The following is an 11,452-nucleotide window of genomic DNA, read 5'->3' as shown; positions in this document are numbered from 1 at the left end:
TGTTTTAATCTTAACTTAATATTTAAATTTAACAATAAACTACTTCCTAAATTAATTATATAGCATAATTTTTAACGTTTTGCTTAATTCCTTTTATTTATATAGTTCGAATTTGATATGTTGTCCTTCATAATCTACTGTAACAAAAATGGCAAGCCACAACTTTTTGCATATTCTCTTGCTCTTATGTTCCTTGATGATCATAAACACCGGCTGCACGGCCGAGGCTCCACCGGCGGTGAAAGCGGCATATTATCCTTCGTTTTCGCCGGATGCTTTCCCACCTTCAGCCATAAACACATCATTCTTCACCCACATTTTCTATGCTTTTCTTGTGCCAAATAATGTCACTTTCAAATTTGACTTGCCAAATTCTACGGCTTTGCTCCTCTCCAATTTCACCACCACTCTCCGCCACAAAACTCCGCCGGTGAAGACCCTTTTGTCCATCGGCGGTGCAGCAGACGGCGTGGTACTGCCATTCGTCTTTGCTCGCTTGGCCTCAAAAGCTTCGTCACGTTCGCAATTCATACAATCTGCCATAGAGGTTGCACGTAAGTTTGGGTTTGATGGGCTGGACCTTGATTGGGAGTTCCCTCAAAGCCCAAAAGAAATGAAGGATTTGGGCCACCTGCTAAAAGAATGGCGCCACGCGCTCAAGGAGGAGTCCAAATCCACGGCCCGCCCTCCTCTCCTCCTCACCGCCGCCGTTTACTTCTCGGCCGACTTCTTCTTGGATGCCGTCCTCCGATCCTACCCGGCGTCGTCACTGAAAAAGTACTTGGACTGGATCAATCCAATGTGCTACGACTACAACGGGGCTTGGAGCAATACCACAGGGCCCAATGCAGCATTGCGGAACCCGAATAGTAACGTAAACTCAATATATGGGCTTAGGTCATGGATCAAGGCCGGGATACCCCCGGAGAAATTGGTTATGGGCCTGGCCCTCTACGGCCGGTCGTGGGAGCTCCAAAACCCGAAAAATCACAGTTTTGGAGCCACCGCTATTGGGCCAGGCCCAGGAGCAGGGATGCTGTTTTACCACCAAGTCGAGACGCTACTAAACCAATCGGGCGCAACTGTAGTGTATGACGTGGACACTGTATCCGTGTATTCGTACAACGGGTCCACGTGGGTTTCGTACGATGATGCCTTCACCACGGCCGCGAAGATAGGGTTTGCTCAGGCCCTTGGGCTTCGTGGATACTTCTTTTGGGCCCTCAGTTTTGATAGTGGCTGGAAGATTTCGGCCCAAGGTAAACTGACCCACTTTTCCTTGATAAATTAAATCCTAATTTTGTATTAATCTTAATTTAGTTTCCAAATCAAATTCTTAACGATGAATGTTTTAAACTGCAGCTTCAAAGTCATGGATTCTTGACAAATGATAAGATGAAGAGATCGAATTCCCTACGGCAAACTCGCAGCTGTTTCATGTTTAATATGTAAAGCATCGATTCATCGAGTGTTTAGATTATTGAAATGAACCTTAATTATATTATTTGCAGTATGAATCTAAGTAGATTGGAGATTTGTTATTTTACTTGATCAAGAGCCACATTCAATTTATATTTTGAAAAATGTTCATCTCAATCGAACCACGTAATCGCAACATGAACTAGGAGGGCAGTATGTGTGCCTCCTAACACCGAAGTTTAAATTCCCCTACACGTAAATTATAGTTTCGAATATCACAAATTACATAATACAAGCACAACGTTTTTACCAATCGGCCAGTGAAAAACATACCTCCCAAAAACAAATTGCAAACTCATTTTTGTATAATTAGACTCTTGCAAAATTTCCTCATCACAAAACTGTAGCATTTCTCATCTCTCCGAACCACCTCCCAAATGAAATTTGAAACGAAAACAAAACCCCTCAAGCACAAATGGTTTGGTAGTAGAACCGATTGGCGGAATTCTTGACAAGCCCTGCAAATAGACCAAACCGAACGAAGTCAATTATAATTGTAGAACTAAAACATTCTTCTTGGAAAATAAGGGATGCAATTTAAGTTAATTAAGATATTAACCCCCGATGGAAAGGAACGGAAAGAATTAGGAGGAGAGATTTCTTTTACCTTCTTAGAGTAATCGGTGTATTCTAACAAAAGGGAATGTAAGGATGCCGGAATTAGCTTTGCTTGTCTCTCACCCATTCAACAAAGTTATCAAAAATCACCGGCCATGCTTGATCAGAATCATAATTTTTCAGGTCTGGAAAACTTATCTGCCAAAAGTAAAGAAACAACAATCAGAACTCGTAGTTTTTCTTATGATACCAAATATTTTACACGGAAAGAGTCTTTGTGATGATCTTTTACTCGACAGAGTGCTGTTGTTTAGCCTCCCAAAATCACAGCAAGGATTTCAAGCCAAAGAAGAAGATACTAAAATGTGTAAAGATACAACATAGGAACCGGAATTTCTGGACAAAATAAAAGCAAACACAAGTTTACCTCATTGCAAAAACGGTAAAAATGCATCCACTGATCCATATTTAGTGCCCTGTACTCAGTTTGGACCTGCCAAAAGTTAAATTCAAGGCATCAATGAACAACGACGGAACCTTATTTAGAAAGCAAATGCATGTTCAATTACTGGAATTGCTTCAAAGAAAATGGCACAGGAACAACCAACACGGCAGCATACCTTCAAATACTTGATCAATAAATCAACCTGGAGCTGGTATCGAGGACCCAGCACGAGATTCAGTAATTCACACACAGTCTCAATGTCTACACTCTTTTGCCTTTCCTCTGAAAATTAACCAATTTCAGACAGTCGAGACAGAGATTTCCACCAAAAAAAAAAAAAGGTTCTTATCAAAAGACCTGTCAAGACTAATGCTCACCTGTCAAGCAGTATTGAAATGCAAAGGCATAGAAATCTTCAAATTTGGATGCTGTTGTCAACTTATTGAACAAAGAAAGCAAGATTAGTACCAGCGAATATTTCTGGCCTTCAAGCAGCATACAGTATTATGAACCAAAATCACCTCAATAACGATTCCACGTGACTCCAAGAAGTATAAAAAAAAATTCAAGAAAGCATGATTACCTCTTTCTCCAATCCCGGTAGTGCTTTCTTTAATTTAGGGATAGTGTCGGCATGTAGATCTTTCAAGCCTCTTTGCCACTCATCCTAATTAGAAGAATAGGAAAGAAAAACGGAAAAGGGAAATGACAATTAGAATACAAGCAGTTATGAAGTAATGTTAGAAGACAACATTGAAGATTCCAGGGACCTTCAACAATTAGAGCAAACTCTGCACACGTTCAAAATTCTTAATTAAGTTTTTTAAGTTAGTGTCAGTCCACCAGGTCGCCTTCTTCACTTCTGTTTCCTAATTGTGGTATTACGTATCTCTTATTGCCTCTGATTGTATCTCCTAAGCTGTACATTGCGAATTGTTCTGACATAACATAAGTAACTCCTTTGCTTTCACTTGGGGTATACCAAAACTTAAATTTCAGTAAGAGGCTGTCATACTTTGGGTGGTTTCCTAATGAAAGCATCTTCTTTGTAAACCCATAAGAAAAATATGTTATGAATAAGGGATACCGATCAGTATACACATAATTAGTTAGTGCATCATCCAATATTGTAGAGCATATCGCAAAAATACAAACACGAATGCATTACAAGCAAACCATGCACGCCAATTGGGAAACTAGAAGATATGAACAACCTAGTTCGACTATACAGTTTTGTCTTACCTTTGAAAAGTAGCCCTGCTTTGCAGCTCTCATTTTCCTGAGTCATGCATCAATCAAATTCAATGAGGTTAAAAGACAAACGAATTGAAGCGTGCACACAGAAACACGGCAAACATAATTAACATACCGACTTACCAAGCAAGCATCAGTATTCTAACATCGGTATGGTCCACTTTCAAGTCCGAACAAAGAGCCTCGATTCCTGTGGGGCTATTCAATTAAACATAAAGAGTTTAGCAAGAAGGTAAACAACATTCAGACAAATGCATATTTATTATACTGGAATTTACCGAAACTTCATAAATCCACGCTTATCCAGGCACGGTATACTTACTCAATCATGTTTAACGACTGGTTAGCGTACGATTCAAAGAGGCTATCTATTTTGTCTACATCCTTTCTTGGTCTGCCTTTACCTGTTGCTGAAAAACATTACAACATCAAATGCACATCAGAGACAAGTAAATTCAACCTTTTCTACATGGTGGGAGTAATATCCAAAAAAACAATACAAATTGTTTTAGAATTATAATTTCCACCAACATTACAAGGGTAATCTTCTGTAAATACTTAAACCAAACAGTAATTTCATCAACAACAACAAAGCCTTATCCCATTAAGTGGGGTCGGCTCTATGGATTTTAGAACGCCACTGCGCTCATTTTTGCACCAAGTCTACCATTAGCTCCAAGTAATCCATGTCTCTATTACTTCTTAAAACATATATTATGAGTTTTGTAAAATCAAATCAACGGCCTAGATTTTATATAAAGTGTGATGAAATCTTACAACAGTCTACCAAATTCCAGAGGCCAAGCAGAAGCACTTCTTCAAAGGCAAGCAAAGGGTGATAAAGTAATTTCACAATTCAAAACTTCAAATTCACAATATACCAGATGGTCTGAGAAATATCAAAGTTCTTCTGCTCCTCAAAATTCAAACACACAGAAACACTGAAATTTAAAAAATTGCATAAAAAATTCAAAATTCAAAATAAATAAAATTACGACACAATCCAAAACAAATGAAATCGAATACTTACTGGATGCCGAATAAAATAAATTCATGAACAAAATAAAATATAGCTTTTGCTACTTTCCTAGCTGCTTAAGTTAACTCAGCTGCCTACTGATATATTCATGATTTTTAATTTTTTTCTACATAAAAAATACATGATTTTTTTTTCTCTGGGTTTTTTTATCGGAAACCAATCAGAATCGGAGGAAAGCGAGATACCAGCGCGCTTCGAAACGACGTCGCAGGACGCGAGGGAAGGCGAAGTTGGTGGAGGTGCTTTTCTCTTAGAAGCGCGAGGCATTGTGCTTTTTTGAATTGGAACAATCAATCGCAGCCGTCGGTTCAATCGCCGGGAAGCACGATGATTCTAATTCGAAAAGACGGCGAGAGAGAGAGAGAGAGAGAGCGAGAGGGGGAGGGGGTGGGTAGTTTTATAGGCGTTTGGATTGGAAGACAGTAAAACGGAAGAAGAAGAGGAAGGTTGCGGCAGTGCTGTAGTGGGGCGGGTGACTAAGACCACGCGCGGATTAGAGCGTGGCCTGGGTCTATGCGATTTGGGTTATTTTTGGAATTTTGTCACTGATTGTATGGATTTCCGTGCGTGGGTTGGCTGGTTTCAGAAGAGTGACTTGTAGAGGCCCGTTACGGCACGGATGATACGACTTTGGAATTTACTCAATGAGAAATGTTAATGAATTCTTTTCGGATTTTTTGTCATTCTACAATTTAACGTAAATTTTTGTATCAATATTATTGTATAAAAAAAATGAATGACAAAACGTCCATCAAAAATCATATTTTTAGGCATCTCTTTATCATATTTCTCTTTACTCTATGCACCCTACTACCTTTGTTATTTTCTCAAATTATGTTTATTACTAATCATATTCATCAATTTTTCTTTCTATATACTTCATAATATATACTATTGAGTTGTACAAAAAATCAGCAGTTATATTTGTAAATAAATATTTAATAAAATTTTTCACAAACCCGTATTAATGAGTGAGACGCCACATTGTAGGCAAAAACACAAATAGGACCCATGCAACTTAAACAGGCTTACTTAACATGAACAAGAAAAGTTAGAAATCGAAGAACTTAAAAGATTAAAAAATTCGAAAAACTTAGGAATATAAAAAGTAAAGAAAGAAAAATTGAATAAACTAAATTCCCCTAATTTACTTGACTGTATATTAAAACAAAATTTTAAAGTACAACACATATTTTTCGATTTCAAATGTGTGTAGTATAGAACAATATATTTAGAGACTTGAATATCAATAACCAAACTTATTTCAAATCATGTGAATTAGTAGACAATTTACTAACAGTGTCAATTCTAAGTAATTTGGTGAAAATCAAAATTCAGACTCTCCCCAATCAAAAACCTGACTGATCCTGAATTAGTTGGAAAAAAAAAAAAAAAAAAAAACAATCCTCAATTTAACTTTTTAGATTTTTCTTAAACTAATTGGACCGTGTAGCCATTTAATACTACGATTTAGTGGTATTCCTCTTCACTTGTAAGTGAGAGATCACGGAAAATTTAAACCACATTATTGCTAGTCTATTATGAGGCTAAACCCACCATTTCTCGTTAATGTAGAAAATATCGATTGTTAAAAATAAAAAAATAAAAATTGGACCGTGTAAGCCAGTTCAATAAATGGGCCTACGAAATCCTCACGCTCAGATACGGTCCAATAGGCCATAAAACCCATAATCTAAATCAGGCCCAATTGTTCAACGGAGCCCAACGTTATAAACTATATATTACAAGACTCGGCAATTAGGGTTTCCTATTGCTAGGGTTTTGTCTGCAAGTCGTTCCTCCGTTCACCGAGCTACTACAGCGAAGATGGTAAGCCAGCTCTCTCTCTGTCTAAGTGCATCTTCTACTCGTTGACTTCTGTCTTCTTCTTCTGATATTTTATATCGGCGGTTGGATTTGCAGCCGTCACACAAGTCTTTCATGATCAAGAAGAAGCTGGCGAAGAAGATGAGGCAGAACCGACCCATTCCTCACTGGATCCGCATGAGGACCGACAACACCATCAGGTTATAATTAAGGAGACCCCATTTGATTTTGTTTTACTATTTTTTACATGTAGATTTTGTTCTTGGAAATCGCTTCCGCCGGCTCTAATACGGCGTCATGTGCTTCAGGTACAACGCTAAGCGCAGGCACTGGCGCCGTACCAAGCTCGGGTTCTGAGGTGGACCACCCGCTACTCTATATCTGCCACTTGGTTGTCAAGATTTTAATTCTGAGAAACAGATGGAAACTTTTTACGTTTAATCAAATTGGGAACTTCCATAGAGTCCCGTTGCGGAGATTGCTTTATGAAATTGGTTTTTGATTTGTAGTTTAATTGTATTTCGAGTATTGGGTTGGACCAATTTTTGAATTTAGCTGAGTTAAATCTGAATCATGACTACCCAATGCTTTTATTCTGTTTTCGTTATGTTTTGTTAATGTCATGCTTGGGTCTCTCTTAATTTGATTCGATTGCGGATTGTCTGTATGATCTGATTAGTGATATACTTGTTTGGATGACTGATTTGGTATGTTGCATTTGCCTCGTAAATCTTGATGAGGTGATGTGTAGTTCATTTTGTACTTACTGTGATGGATATAGAATTTGGAACATAGCAGCAATGATTCCACCCAGCCTCAGTAATCCATAAGGTTTTCTGGTCAAAATAGTTCAATGTTTTTGTTGTTGCTTGGATACATTGCGTTGTTTATAGTTACGTTGATGTGGAACCATGTAATTGGGAATGTAAATAGATTTTCTTCTGTCTCGGTACCTCATTGTTCACTCTACGCAATGCAATTTAACTTGAAGTTTGAGGAAGTATCTTGTCGGTTTACTGAACAAGTTCCAAGTTAGAATAGTAATGCCCCCTGGTGGGATTCTAAAGAGAGTTCTTTTACGGTGGATATGACTGATGGAGTGCAGTGAATTTTCTAGCTTCTGTGTCGATGTCAAATTGCTTTCCAAGTTGAAATTTGGCGTTATTTTCTAGTTTATGTTTGCATGTAGTATGAACCAGGACAGCAAGTTTGTGTTTCCGTTGGCGTTGTGTTTCCTTTGGGAGACTAGCAGTTTCCATGGCGTTTTATTAGGCTTTCGCATAAGCTGTTTTGCCCAACTTATATATGTATGTATAAAATGCATGCTTCGGTTCATTTTACAAACTTAGGACTCATTTGGAACTGTTTTTATAATGACTAAAAATGTTTTTGAAATCAATCTTTATTAAAATTTCAAGTGAATTTTAGAAAAGCACTTGAAGTGTTTTTTACAACAAATACATAATTCATGTTTCTTGCAGTAAGCCTTTTAAGTGCTTTTGGAACATATAACCGCTTTCTTTAAAAGCATTTTTAGTCATTTTAAAAACATTTCTAAACAGTCATTTAGTATTACGAGTCTAGTGATATTTTTTTTATTTGTAAGTGGGAGTTTTTGCTATTGAGGCCCACTCCCATACCTCTTTATATAAATAATATCATTTGTTTGAAAAAATAATCTTGAAAATTACACCAGTCGAAGGACTGGACTAACTCACAAGTTTTCTCTCATAATGAAAAATATTCATTTTCCTCTTCGTTTGAGAAATGGAGAAGGGCATTGAAACTAAAATTACAAGGGCTCGTTTGGAAGTTTATTTATTTTTTATTTTTTTTAACAAACAATATTATCTATCCAGATTTTGATTTTACTCCTCTTGGAAGAGGATCATCTCCTGAGCTTAGGATGAAGATCCTTCTGATCGATCCAACTGGATCGTTTAAATTTAATTCAACGATTACAATTATTATAATTTTTAAAAAATTCTCTTATTTGAAACTGTTTAATTAAATTTGAACAATTCAAATGAACCAATCACTTCCTGAGCTCAGGAGAGGATGCTCTTCCGCTCATCTTCAAAACAGCCGCCTTACTTAATGTCAGAGCACGGGAGACATTCTAATCGCGCAACCCTAACAGATATCATCTCTCGTTTAAAAAGGTTTGGGCCTCTTAAAGGCATAATGATAGACGTGATGCCGTGATTGGGCAGCGTGTCAGATTTGGTGTAATTTCATTCCCGCCAGTTTCATTTCCCGCCAATAGTCGCGTCAATTAGCAAATGACATACCCCACCTATCCGCTGTGAACGGCCTCTTCTCTCTCCATCCCTCTCCAGTTTCCTCTCTCCCTCTCTCTGCCTCCAATCGTTGCAATACTCTCCAATGGCGTTTGAGAAGCTCACAGACTACGAGCGCAAGAGGCTCGAGAACATCCGCCTGAACGACGAAAAGATGGCCTCCCTCAAACTCCAATCCATCAAAGCCCAAGTCTCCGCCTCAACCAAACGCCCAAGGTTCTCTCTCTCTCTCTCTCTCTCTCTCTCTCTCTCTCTCTCTTTTTAAATTCACTATTTTCTTGAAAACCCGTTTCTAATTTCTGGTTTTAATTCTAGGGTTGAGATCAAATCGTGCAAAGTCAGTCCGAAGAAACAACCCAAAACCCAGACCCCAATTGTCATGAGGCGGTCTTTACGCACGCGCGGATTACCGCCAGATGCGAACGGCCTAAGCGATGAGGCTCTCGAATCCATGGCCAAAACCATGAATTCTTCAAGCCCGTCGAAGGGATTGCCTTGCTATATTGGTCCTCTTAGCATGAAAGACGCTTACAGAGGAGTGTCAGATCGAGCTCTAATCGAAGCAATTCTGGATATTTCGAAGAAGCCCCAATTGGACGCTTCAGTGAACGGTGAAGTTAAAGGCGAAAATGGCAGATTTGAAGGTGGAAAAGTTGAAAGTTCGTGCTTTTCAATTAGGAAGGAAGTAAATGAAGTTAAAATTGGTGTGAAGATGGAGCCTTTGAGTAAGGGGATTGGTGGGTTTACTCGTGGTTTTGTTAAGAAGCAAGGAAATGAAATGTGGAGTAGTTTAAAGTTGGAGTCTTTGACTCTAAAACCGGAGAATGTCGCGAGGGTTGTGCCCGGGAGGATTATGAATGTGAAGTTTTTTCCCTGTACTAGTTCGAATATGATTGCGGTTGGGAATAAGTTTGGGAATATTGGATTTTGGCATATTGATTCTAAGGAAGATGAAGAAAGCTGTATCTATTTGTATCGTCCGCATAATTGTCCCATTTCTGGGATTTTGATTCAGCAACACAGTATGTCAAAGGTAATTTTTGTCTGAATGATTCTTATATGATAACTTGATTTGAGTGTTGAGACTTGAGAGAGAGATGTTCATGTTTACGATTCGAAAGTGAAGATTTAAGTTCTGTTAAATTCTCAGTTATGTTTGCTCACACTAATATACTTTGTTCTGCTGACTTCTGGGTAGTAACATAAGAAAATGAGTTTGGTGACAATAAGGCGGAAACTCATCTTTCCGAACATTGGCACTGTTTTGCAGCATGCTTTTATGTGAGCAATCACTTGAATGAATTCGAGTAACTCTTGTGGTATATGCTAACATATGATTGTTGAGTTATGTGCAGATCTTTACTAGTTGTTATGATGGCTATATCCGGTTGATGGATGCCGAGAAAGAGGTGTTTGATCTAGTATATTCCAGTGAGGACACTATATACTCTATGTCCCAACAGTCGAAAGATCCCAACTGCTTATATTTTGCTGAGGGCCACGGTGGTTTAAGCGTCTGGGATCAGAGAACGGGAAACTTGTCAAACCAGTGGTCTTTGCACGAAGACAGAATCAATAGCGTTGACTTTAGCTCAGCAAACCCTAACCTCATGGCCACTAGTTCCACAGATGGAACTGCCTGCATTTGGGATCTGAGAAGAATCGTTGCAAATAGAACTTTACAAACAGTTAGCCACAATAGGGCTGTGCATTCTGCTTACTTCTCGCCTTCTGGAAGCTTTCTTGCGACGACAAGGTAGCCATCTTACGCCTTTTTAACTTAAAGTCGTCTCTTTTTCTTCCATGCTGCAATGCTATGTTATAACAGTAATGTTCTTAAGTGGTAATTCATGAAATGGATTTGCATTGATCTCACTCGCTGTGGCCAGACTAATCTTCTCCTTGTCTTCGTGTAGTATTGACGACACAGTTGGTGTATCAAGTGGGGTTAATTTTGAGAACACATCAATGATATACCATAATAATAAAACCAGCAGATGGATTTCTAAGTTCAGGTATGATTTTTACCAGATTTTGAAATTTTGAAATGTTTATGACTTTCCTTCCGCTAGAATGCGGTCGCTTTTGCTTTCGCTTTCGCTTTCTGGCAGCTGACTTTGAAACTGGAAACAGGGCAATATGGGGGTGGGACGACGCCTACGTCTTCATTGGCAACGTGAAAAGAGGAGTAGATGTGATCTCCCCAGTTGAAGGAAGAACAGTGCTCACTTTAGAGAGCCCGCACATGACTGCGATTCCATGTCGATTTGATGCTCACCCTTACAATGTTGGGATGCTAGCAGGATCCACTGCTGGAGGCCAAGTTTATGTATGGACATTGGGATAGGAAATTTAGCTTCTCTACTTGCATGTAGTTAGTGAAAACATGACAAGTTTTGTACCTTGAACTTTAATTTAGTGAAATTGTTGCATGGCCCGAGCTACTTTAGTTTAGTACCGACCCTAATTTACGAGGATTTTGAACTTCTCTGGCCAACTGGCCTAACCCATGTATATTGTTGTTTCACGAGCATGTCCATAAAACATATC

At 38.6% G+C, this 11,452-nt stretch overlaps 4 protein-coding genes across 5 annotated transcripts; 3 read left to right on the top strand and 1 right to left on the bottom strand.

Moving 5' to 3' along the window:
- The first annotated feature begins 148 nt into the window (after positions 1-148).
- LOC137739107 (nod factor hydrolase protein 1-like) lies at positions 149-1,516 on the top strand. Its single transcript, XM_068478637.2, has 2 exons — positions 149-1,259; positions 1,512-1,516. The coding sequence occupies exons 1-2, from the start codon at positions 149-151 to the stop codon at positions 1,514-1,516; spliced, it is 1,116 nt and encodes a 371-aa protein (XP_068334738.2).
- A 90-nt stretch (positions 1,517-1,606) lies between these two features.
- Positions 1,607-5,267, bottom strand: LOC137749065 (uncharacterized). 2 transcript variants are annotated; one of them, XM_088684866.1, is made up of 10 exons: positions 4,961-5,267; positions 4,059-4,140; positions 3,860-3,934; positions 3,725-3,761; positions 3,066-3,149; positions 2,860-2,920; positions 2,658-2,764; positions 2,465-2,530; positions 2,087-2,235; positions 1,607-1,937 (listed from the first exon to the last, which is right to left on the bottom strand). In XM_088684866.1, the coding sequence occupies exons 1-9, from the start codon at positions 5,040-5,042 to the stop codon at positions 2,140-2,142; spliced, it is 690 nt and encodes a 229-aa protein (XP_088540992.1). In that variant the 5' UTR covers positions 5,043-5,267; the 3' UTR covers positions 1,607-1,937; positions 2,087-2,139. The 2 variants fall into 2 exon arrangements, with proteins under 2 accessions (XP_088540992.1, XP_068345352.1); XM_068489251.2 differs by having other exon boundaries at positions 4,059-4,146; positions 4,961-5,258.
- Positions 5,268-6,468: 1,201 nt separating this feature from the next.
- Positions 6,469-7,195, top strand: LOC137746022 (large ribosomal subunit protein eL39z/eL39x). The gene is made up of 3 exons (XM_068486073.2): positions 6,469-6,605; positions 6,699-6,802; positions 6,911-7,195. Exons 1-3 carry the CDS (start codon positions 6,603-6,605, stop codon positions 6,957-6,959), a joined length of 156 nt encoding a protein of 51 aa, XP_068342174.1. The 5' UTR covers positions 6,469-6,602; the 3' UTR covers positions 6,960-7,195.
- A 1,495-nt stretch (positions 7,196-8,690) lies between these two features.
- LOC137708417 (DNA damage-binding protein cmr1) lies at positions 8,691-11,356 on the top strand. Its single transcript, XM_068447495.2, has 5 exons — positions 8,691-9,118; positions 9,218-9,935; positions 10,258-10,658; positions 10,819-10,917; positions 11,036-11,356. Exons 1-5 carry the CDS (start codon positions 8,988-8,990, stop codon positions 11,247-11,249), a joined length of 1,563 nt encoding a protein of 520 aa, XP_068303596.2. The 5' UTR covers positions 8,691-8,987; the 3' UTR covers positions 11,250-11,356.
- The last annotated feature ends 96 nt before the right edge of the window (positions 11,357-11,452 follow it).

This window comes from Pyrus communis, chromosome 15 (assembly GCF_041283825.1).
Source record: "Pyrus communis isolate YQ-2024b chromosome 15, ASM4128382v1, whole genome shotgun sequence".
In the NCBI taxonomy this organism is placed as follows: domain Eukaryota; kingdom Viridiplantae; phylum Streptophyta; class Magnoliopsida; order Rosales; family Rosaceae; genus Pyrus; species Pyrus communis.
This window is presented reverse-complemented; position numbering and strand designations above follow the sequence as displayed.

What these genes read in the sequence shown, in the direction of transcription:
- LOC137739107 (XM_068478637.2), top strand. Translation starts at nt 149, where the DNA reads ATGGCAAGCCACAACTTTTTGCATATTCTCTTGCTCTTATGTTCCTTG.
- LOC137749065 (XM_068489251.2), bottom strand. Translation starts at nt 5,042, where the DNA reads ATGCCTCGCGCTTCTAAGAGAAAAGCACCTCCACCAACTTCGCCTTCC. An exon ending in AGCAGGGCTACTTTTCAAAG is followed by an intron (nt 3,150 to 3,724) that starts GTAAGACAAAAC and finishes TCTTCTAATTAG; the next exon opens with GATGAGTGGCAAAGAGGCTT. An exon ending in TATTGATCAAGTATTTGAAG is followed by an intron (nt 2,531 to 2,657) that starts GTATGCTGCCGT and finishes AACTTTTGGCAG; the next exon opens with GTCCAAACTGAGTACAGGGC.
- LOC137746022 (XM_068486073.2), top strand. An exon ending in AGGACCGACAACACCATCAG is followed by an intron (nt 6,803 to 6,910) that starts GTTATAATTAAG and finishes CATGTGCTTCAG; the next exon opens with GTACAACGCTAAGCGCAGGC.
- LOC137708417 (XM_068447495.2), top strand. Translation starts at nt 8,988, where the DNA reads ATGGCGTTTGAGAAGCTCACAGACTACGAGCGCAAGAGGCTCGAGAAC. An exon ending in AGCAACACAGTATGTCAAAG is followed by an intron (nt 9,936 to 10,257) that starts GTAATTTTTGTC and finishes AGTTATGTGCAG; the next exon opens with ATCTTTACTAGTTGTTATGA. An exon ending in AGATGGATTTCTAAGTTCAG is followed by an intron (nt 10,918 to 11,035) that starts GTATGATTTTTA and finishes AACTGGAAACAG; the next exon opens with GGCAATATGGGGGTGGGACG.